Here is an 8,801-nt window from a genome sequence, read left to right as displayed (position 1 = left end):
CCCATTCTGTTTGCTCTAAAACACAGCACTACCTGTGATTGGCTTATTTATTTCGTATTTCATACACAAGGTCTCTTTGTATATGACTTTCTCCAGTACTAGAATATAAGCTCCATGAGAGCAAGCAAATGCCTGCCCTGGCTGGCTCACTGTTGAATCCTCATTGGTTAGCACAATGCCTGATCACATGTTGAATAAATAAGCGAAGCTTGCTGTTACTATGGTACTCTAAAACTGCACTGCCCAAGAGAAATATAATGTAAGCCACATATATAATCTAAAATTTTCTAGTAGCCACGTTAGGAAAGTAAAAAAGAAATAGGTTAAATTAATTTTCATAATACATTCTATTTAACCTAACATATCTAAAATGTTGTCATTTCAACATGTAATCAATGTAAGAAAATGAATAATATAGGATATATTTTTATATTGTCTTCAAAATCTGGTGTATATTTTATACTAACAGTTCATCTCAATTCAGATTCTAAATTTTCTTTTGAAATACTTGTCCAACATTTAGATTTCATAAAATTTACAATTGAAAAAGTAGATTGACATAGCCACATTGGTTCAAACATATTTAAAAGTTTTTCAATAACTGAATTGAGGATCATTTCTTACATTTTAATTAAAATTAAGTAAAATTAAAAATTCAATTTCTCAGTCACACTAGCCACATTTTAAGAGCCACATGTGACCGGAGATTACACTACCAGACAGTCAATCTCTAAAACAATTATTCACAATAAAAAAGTCATGGAATCAACCTAAGTGTCCATCAATGGATGACTGGATAAAGACAATGTGATATATACTTACCATGGAATACCACTCAGCCATAAAAAGGGATGAGATCGTTTCTTTTGCAGCAATATAGGTGAAACTGGAGACCATTATCTTAAGTGAAATAAATCAGAAACAGAAAGTCAAATACCACATATTCTAACTTATAAGTGGGAGCTAAACAATGTGTACACACAGACATACAGAGTGGAATAATAGACAATTGGAGACTCCAAAAGGTGGGAAGGTGGGAAGTTGGGAGGGGGCAAGAGATAAGAAATTACCTATTGGGGCTGGGCACGGTGGCTCGTGCCTGTAATCCCAGCACTTTGGGAGACTGAGGCGAGTGGGTCACCTGAGGTCAGGAGTTCAAGATCAGCCTGGCCAACATGGTGAAACCCTGTCTCTACTAAAAATACCAGAAAAAAAATTATCCAGGCATGTGGTGGGCGCCTGTAATCCCCGCTACTAGGGAGGCTGAGGTAGGAGAATTGCTTGAACCTGGGAGGCAGAGGTTGCAGTGAGCCAAGATCGTGCCACTGCATTCCAGCCTGGACAACAAAATCAAAACTCCATCTCAAAAAAAAAGGAAAGAAATTACCAATTGGGTACAATATACACTATTTGGGTGACGATTACACTAAAAGTCCAGACTTTATTACAACTCAATATACGTATGTAACAAAAATGCACATGTAGTCCTAAATCTATAGAAACAAAAATTTTAAAAAACCAAATTGCAGTGTTACAATACACATAGCATGTATTCAAACTCAATCATTTAAAAACCTGTCTGAAGCAAATTAATTTAAAACATTATCAAAAAATCTCTCTATTAAGATTTGTCACTTTTATTTACTTTCCATCTGAACGGTCTTATTCAATGGGAAACAGGTGGATCACTAATAGCAAGCCTACCTGGATGGTACATCACCACAGTCTGTGTATCTATGCAACAGTCCAGAGTAGATGAGCATTATTACTGTGCCATTAACAAATGCAAAACCTAACTTTATCAGGCTTTCATAGCAACTTGCTTTCCTACAGAAAATCCTGTTGCTTACAGAATTTCCTGCCACAAACATTTTTGGGAAGCCCTCAGGATACTTACACAGGCTTGTGAATCAATCACATGCTCAGGAGGTACTGTTCAGTGGGATACACAGTGTAGCGATGCATCACTCTGAAATATTTTAGTTTCTTTTTTTTCCCCTAAATCTGAGTATGTTCGTGGGAATTTGCAGCACATGTGAACAACTTCCGTCATTCTTGCATGGGGCAAAGGGAATTGAAAACCACGATTACTTTAGAAAACTAGTTTCACAGATTCATCACTGTATAAAAGAAGGATATTGGTTTTGGTAGCTTGCAACCACACCATTTCTGATCTGAATAAATTCGGAACTTATAATACAGTTCAGAAATTGAATGCACTTTCTCAGTATGAGGAAAGTATTTTAGAATGAGGCCTATTTTTCAAAGGATCTGTGGAAATCAATGCTATGTTCTCATTTAGGAGATGGAAAGAGTGAGGTTAAATTATCATTTCGATGAAATCTACAGTCCAGATTACTGGTGGATGAAATGAATGTACTTTTTTATTCATATAAAACATTTGAAATCAGAAATCTGGAGTACTTTTAAATCCCATTATTTATTTTGATTTAATTGCCAGGTAATTCCTGAGACAGGAGTGTCCCAAAGAGGCTTTGCAATTATGTAAGAATCTCCGAGGCAGCTCTTATGTTCCTCAATTCAAAAGAACCACATAACTGCAATTTAAATAACTCTCCCCCAAAATAAGGTCAAAGTTTATCTCAAAATAATTTCCCCTCTATACACTGGGATAAATATGTATAGGAATAATAGGGGGAAATTCAGTGCACTGAGCATTAAGCTGTCAAAACAAGAATGTTTAAAATATCCTGTTAGTGGTTTAAAAATAATTTGTGCTCTAAGTCCAATGACTATTTGCCAGGGAGAACCAAAGTTGAGAAATTTCTATTAAAAACATGACTCAGAGAAAAAAATGCAGAGGCCGGTAATGAAGGAAATGATTGGATATCATTCCCAATTGGTCATTCCTAAGATCACATGTTTGAGCATCTTTAAAAGGAAGTTATCTGGACTCAAGAGGGTCACAGCACCCTCCTGAAAACTGCATCTTCCTTCTCACCTTGAAGAATAATCCCAGAAAACTCACAAAATGTGTGATGCTTTTGTAGGTACCTGGAAACTTGTCTCCAGTGAAAACTTTGATGATTATATGAAAGAAGTAGGTAAGGAAATGCGTTGTGGAATGACTGGATTTATAATATTTTCTTTTGGGAAAAAGAGTTTATAGCTGTGTTTATAGCAATGTCTGGAAGCCCTGGCCAGAAATGAAAATGCTACTTTCTATAGAGAGGCTGCACACATAGCAAGTGATAATCATTTGTTTCTAGAGAAATTCTGAACCAAAGCTACAACTAATGCTTCCTAAAGGTGTACCAATATAAAAAGGTGTCTAAATGGAATGTTTATGGTCTTTAGAAATGATAAGATTTGACTTTAATTGCAAAACTTGGGTATCTTCGGTTTACTTAGCTCTTTGCCTGTTTCTCTTTCATCCCCTTTTGCATATAAATTAAGCAATAACTTGGAAAAAAGTTAGTATGCAATAATTTTCATCTCAAACTGAAAGCACTCTAGTTCCCTTAATGCAAGGTTTTCAGTAACCGTATGTTAGCCAATTATTTTCTTGTCTCAATGTTAATCTATTAAAATATGTGGTTGTTTTATGATAGACAAAAATTTTAATTTCAGAAAATGTTTCTTAAACAGCTTAAATACTTCCTTTGACTAGAAATGACATAGTATGCCATATAATTATCAACCAATTTTAAAGGAGAATGTTACGTATATACCATACCTCTTCTTTGATAGTAGAGGTTTTTAATTTTTTAGACGCTGTTAACTTTGTCAGCATGTCGTTGGATGAACGTCTCTCAGATAACTATGGAGGTAAAGCAGAAGAGACAACTTTTCACTCAGGCAGCTTCTACTTTGAAAACCTTTCTCCCTCAACCCCATGCATGACAGTCCAATAAAGTCAGAACTGGGGTTAGCAAACTGGGGAGGAATTTTATGCAATCTTAGGGTTTAGAATGTAATCATTAAATCTCAAAACACTTAACCCTCCTGTAAATTATACAGTATTTTTTTTTGCTTGTCTGTAACTATGTTTCTTGTTTTTAGATGATAAGGAAATTGGTGACTTCAGCATGAGAAAGACTTTCTAGAATAAACTAGAGTGATTCAATAAACTAATTAATATGAACTGATGCAGAAAAGCCAGGATTTGGGGACATTTAACTATTTATTTTTAGAAAAATGTTATACTTTTAATATTTATATTTTCTAATATCACTGTGTTTTTAAATTATAAAGGGCTGATTATAATTAAAGTCAATAAAACACCTTCTACATGAAATTAGCTGCTGTAATTGAGAATGAGTGGGCAGGTATTGTGTTCCTCGTCAAATAAAAGCAAAATCAAGCAAATGGAGACTGGTTTTTCCTAAGGTCAGCCATTCTAGAATCACACGCAGTTTTGCCTCCATTCACGAAGTGGACTCACTCCATACATTTAATGTTATATTTTGTAACCGAGCCAGGACTTGAAGACACACCTGTGGCCATTTTTCAGACACAGCCAAATCGGAGCCTCAGCATTACTTATTTTGCACCATATATCTCTCCCAGTTCTTCCCAATTTCTAAACTTTGGTTGCCTTTAGTCAAAGAAAGAGCTTAGATTTACATGCACATGTTTAAAAAATTCAACACATCTATGACTGTCATAAACTCTGTATGACATACACAGTGTCAGCAAGTTACTGCTATGTTAGGCTGTAAATTATTCATTCCATACCTTGCACAAGAAAATATATTCCCCTTTTTAAGAAAGAAAAATTCACAACTTAGGTGATTGGAAATCAAAGTATTGGCTTCTAACCTATTCTAAACTAAGAAATAGTGATTTCTTAAATGTTAAAGTTTTCACAATTTGATGACTAGTCCCTTTTTAAATATCCCTATAAATTACTAGCAAGGATATCACCATTCTAAAATGTTATAAATGTAGGAAACATTTTGCCTTTTGTAGAAATTCATGAAAATCTTCATTTCATGGTGGAGCAATTTGAGAAAGAAGCACAGAAAAGTAGATTTGGCAACAAATGCTATGAAATGTGACTTTGTACACTCAAAACAGACGAAACTTTAACTAAATAACTCTACATTAACCCCCAAAATTCTGTTGAAAATTCTGTCTTTGTGCCTTCTTAAATGTAATATTGAGTATCTAAGATGGAATGGTCAAGTAGCCTCAAGTATTTTATTAAGAGAGAAAAATAATAGTGGCTAACACTTTAAATCTATATCTTCCCAACAATTTAACCTTTATACATATTTTTGTTGAAAATAAACAATGGGTCTCCTGAGAAGTTGTATCCAGACCAGAGAAAGGGAAGTTTAAAGAATAGGCTTACACCTATTGTTTCTCAGAGGTTGTGTTTTTGTTTTCTTTGTGGGTTTTTTTTTTTTTTTTTTTTTTTTAAGTATTAGCCTGATTTTATCTGCAGGAGCTGTTTAAATTAGGCCTTTAAGAAACTCACTGTGTCTTGTTCCTCTTACACATGCACCTGTGTGCACACACCCATTCTCTGACTTGGATAAGTATGTGAGAGAAAATGTAAACCTAACATCTTTTCTTTTCCTAACTGTAGGAGTGGGCTTTGCCACCAGGAAAGTGGCTGGCATGGCCAAACCTAACATGATCATCAGTGTGAATGGGGATGTGATCACCATTAAATCTGAAAGTACCTTTAAAAATACTGAGATTTCCTTCAAACTGGGCCAGGAATTTGACGAAGTCACCGCAGATGACAGGAAAGTCAAGGTGAGAAATAAGGAAGTGGCACAGAGTACACACCTGGTTTCTAAATCGCCACTGCTATAAGAAATCATTTTATGATAAAAGGAGTAAAACCATTCTATCATAAGCCAAAGATCCCTGAACTCCTACATCTAAACTATGTTTCCTTAGATATAGAGTTGGTGAATTTTCCCCCATTTTATTAAGTTGTCCTCATGTTAAAAAAGTATTATTATTTTTAGAGACAGGGTCTCACTCTGTCAAACAGGCTGCAGTGACATGGCACAATCATAGCTCACTACGGCCTCGAATTCCTGGGCTGAAGTGTTTCTCCCACTTCAGCCTCCTGAGTAGCTGGTAATACAGCTGTGTGCCATCACATCCAGCTAATTTGTTAATTTTTTTTGTAGAGACAGAGTTTTACTGTTGCCCAGGCTGATCTCGAACTCCTGGCCTCAAGCAATCCTCCTGCCTTGGCCTCCCTAAATGCTGGAATTACAGTTGTGAGCCACCACACCTGGCCTGTCTCCATATTAACAAAAAAATTATTAACATAATTTATTTGAGTCATACAATACCTGGAGTATTTCAAGTGAATTAAAATACTATAACAATGTAAGAGAATGTTTATAAAAATGGAAGAAAGAAATAGAAAAACCACCCATACTACTACCGTCTCAATGTAAATTTCTTTTTCATATTCCTTCACAGTATTTTTCCAATTATGTAATTTGTATAACACTCTGGACATAACGTATCTATAAGTGGTTATGTTGTTGTTTTTGAGACTCATTTTTTCTTGTTGCAATATATTCTTGTCGTTTAGAATTACTAATGACCTCAAAATATTCCTTTGAACGAAGGCACTCTATTTTAAATGATTTTCTGCCTCCATATGCACATTGTCATTACATTTTCTTATGCCTACAGAGCACCATAACCTTAGATGGGGGTGTCCTGGTACATGTGCAGAAATGGGATGGAAAATCAACCACCATAAAAAGAAAACGAGAGGATGATAAACTGGTGGTGGTGAGTATCTTCTAGCTACTTGATTCTGGATCTTACTGCTAGGTTATCTCATGATCACTATTCCACTTAAGGAAATAAATTTTCCTTTTGATTATCTAAAACAAAAAGAGAATTTTATTGGAATTACGCTTCCACTCTGGCATTTGCCCTTCATGTTTTTGAGTTCAACAAAGGCATGCTGTCTTCTAGGAAGCATTCTCTGCCTGCTTCCAGGCATCCTAAGGCTGTCTCCAGTGGTACCTCCACCACATTGTATTACCTATCTCTGCTTATGTTTCTCAGTCACCATAGAGATTTTAAGGCACCTGGAGGGGAAAACTTGTATTTTCCTGGTCTTTGTATCTCCCTATCTTATTACAATATATGGGTACATATATAGGAGTCCAGAAATGAATATCTTTTCAATGAATATTGTTTTATTCCCAACATTGAGAGAGACAATAAATTAATCCATGGTTTAATCCCAGTGATTAACCAAGAATTGGTTTTTGTGTCTAGGAATGCATCATGAAAGGCATCACTTCCATAAGAGTTTATGAGAGAGCATAAGCCAAGGGACGTTGACCTGGACTGAAGTTCGCATTGAACTCTACAACATTCTGTTGGATATATTGTTCAAAAAGATATTGTTGTTTTCCACGATTTAGCAAGCAACTAATTTTCTCCCAAGCTGATTTTATTCAATATGGTTATGTTGGTTAAATAAACTTTTTTTAGATTTAGAAGGTGATGTAATGATGTATTCATTGTGCTTATGATGTATTCTTAGTCATAATTGAGTGAAGGAAATGGGAAATTTGCATTTTTTCTTTGTTCTGATATAAATAATAACGTATTTCATAATAATTCAAGGTAAAAAGGGATATCTACGAATTTCCCTAGGTAGGAGATAACAAGTATGTACCATTACTGAATATTAAATCCTTCTTTATCATAGCCACAGTTGAGTAGGTGTATCTCAGAAACCTAAGGTAGTTTTAAATGTAGTGAAATTGTCCACAGCCAGCTGCCAGGTGCTCACGTTTTATACCTGCTCTGTCTTAGTGCATTGCAAGAGAGGAGTATATACAGTAGTTCCCCTTTATCCACAAGGGTACATTCCAAGACCCCCAGTGGGTGACTGAAACCACAGATAGTACCGAATCCTATATATACTATGTTTTTTTTTCTATACATAAATACCTACAATAAAGTTTAATTTTTAAATTAGGCACCATAATTAATAATAAAACAGAACAGTTATAACAATATACTATAATTAAAGTTATGTGTATCTGATCTCTCTTTCTCTCTCTCTCTCTCAAAATATTTTGAATATCTCTCCAGAATTCAGTGTAAATAATTCCATCATATTCATTACAGAAAAGTGAAGATAGCCTTGTACATGAGTAGATTCAAATTTTATTGTTGTGGTTTCCAAAGTTTTATTTTTCTCACCAATGAAACTTTTGATTCAAATAAAATATCCAAGGGATTTCAGCTTATTAAACACACAAAGGTGATAATGAGTTTTCCAAGGTACTGTGTGTGTGAACGTGCATGTCTGTGCATGTGTGTGTCATCTGTATGTTTTTCCCACCTCTTGTAGAAGCTACGAAGCACCTTTCCAGATTATTGAGGTTTCCTGTACATAGACTGAAATTTACAAATCACATGCTTACATTTTATAGTAAGACAAAATCTGCCAAAGTGTATGTTGCTGTTGATATAATTCTGTTTGTGATTCTCTCTTTAAAAATAAACCCAATGGACACAGGAAGGGGAACATCACACACCAGGGCCTGTTGTGGGGTGGGGGAAGCGGGGAGGGATAGCATTAGGAGATATACCTAATGTTAAATGATGAGTTAATGGGTGCAGCACATCAACATGGCACATGTATATATATGTAACTAACCTGCACGTTGTGCACATGTACCCTAAAAGTATAAAAAAAAATTAATAAATCCAAAGGTTTTCATTTTCTGCATACTTATCCTATACATAACACCATGATATGGAGAGGCCAGAAGAGATGGACTAGTTCCCTGACCATAAGAATTTACTTTTTTTAATAAAAACATAGA

The 8,801-nt window shown here is 35.1% G+C and overlaps 1 protein-coding gene across 1 annotated transcript; it reads left to right on the top strand.

The window, feature by feature from the left end:
• The first annotated feature begins 2,926 nt into the window (after positions 1-2,926).
• On the top strand, positions 2,927-7,730 carry FABP4 (fatty acid binding protein 4). The gene is made up of 4 exons (XM_002819212.4): positions 2,927-3,065; positions 5,555-5,727; positions 6,634-6,735; positions 7,234-7,730. The coding sequence occupies exons 1-4, from the start codon at positions 2,993-2,995 to the stop codon at positions 7,282-7,284; spliced, it is 399 nt and encodes a 132-aa protein (XP_002819258.1). The 5' UTR covers positions 2,927-2,992; the 3' UTR covers positions 7,285-7,730.
• Positions 7,731-8,801: the final 1,071 nt, after the last annotated feature.

This window comes from Pongo abelii, chromosome 7 (assembly GCF_028885655.2).
Source record: "Pongo abelii isolate AG06213 chromosome 7, NHGRI_mPonAbe1-v2.0_pri, whole genome shotgun sequence".
NCBI lineage: Eukaryota > Metazoa > Chordata > Mammalia > Primates > Hominidae > Pongo > Pongo abelii.
Note: the sequence above shows the minus strand (reverse complement) of the source record. Positions and strands in the feature narration are given on the sequence as shown.

Excerpts from the sequence above, each read along its gene's own strand:
- FABP4 (XM_002819212.4), top strand. The coding sequence starts at position 2,993 with ATGTGTGATGCTTTTGTAGGTACCTGGAAACTTGTCTCCAGTGAAAAC. Across the intron at positions 3,066-5,554 it reads TGATTATATGAAAGAAGTAG|GAGTGGGCTTTGCCACCAGG; the intron begins GTAAGGAAATGC and ends TCCTAACTGTAG. Across the intron at positions 6,736-7,233 it reads AGGATGATAAACTGGTGGTG|GAATGCATCATGAAAGGCAT; the intron begins GTGAGTATCTTC and ends TTTTGTGTCTAG.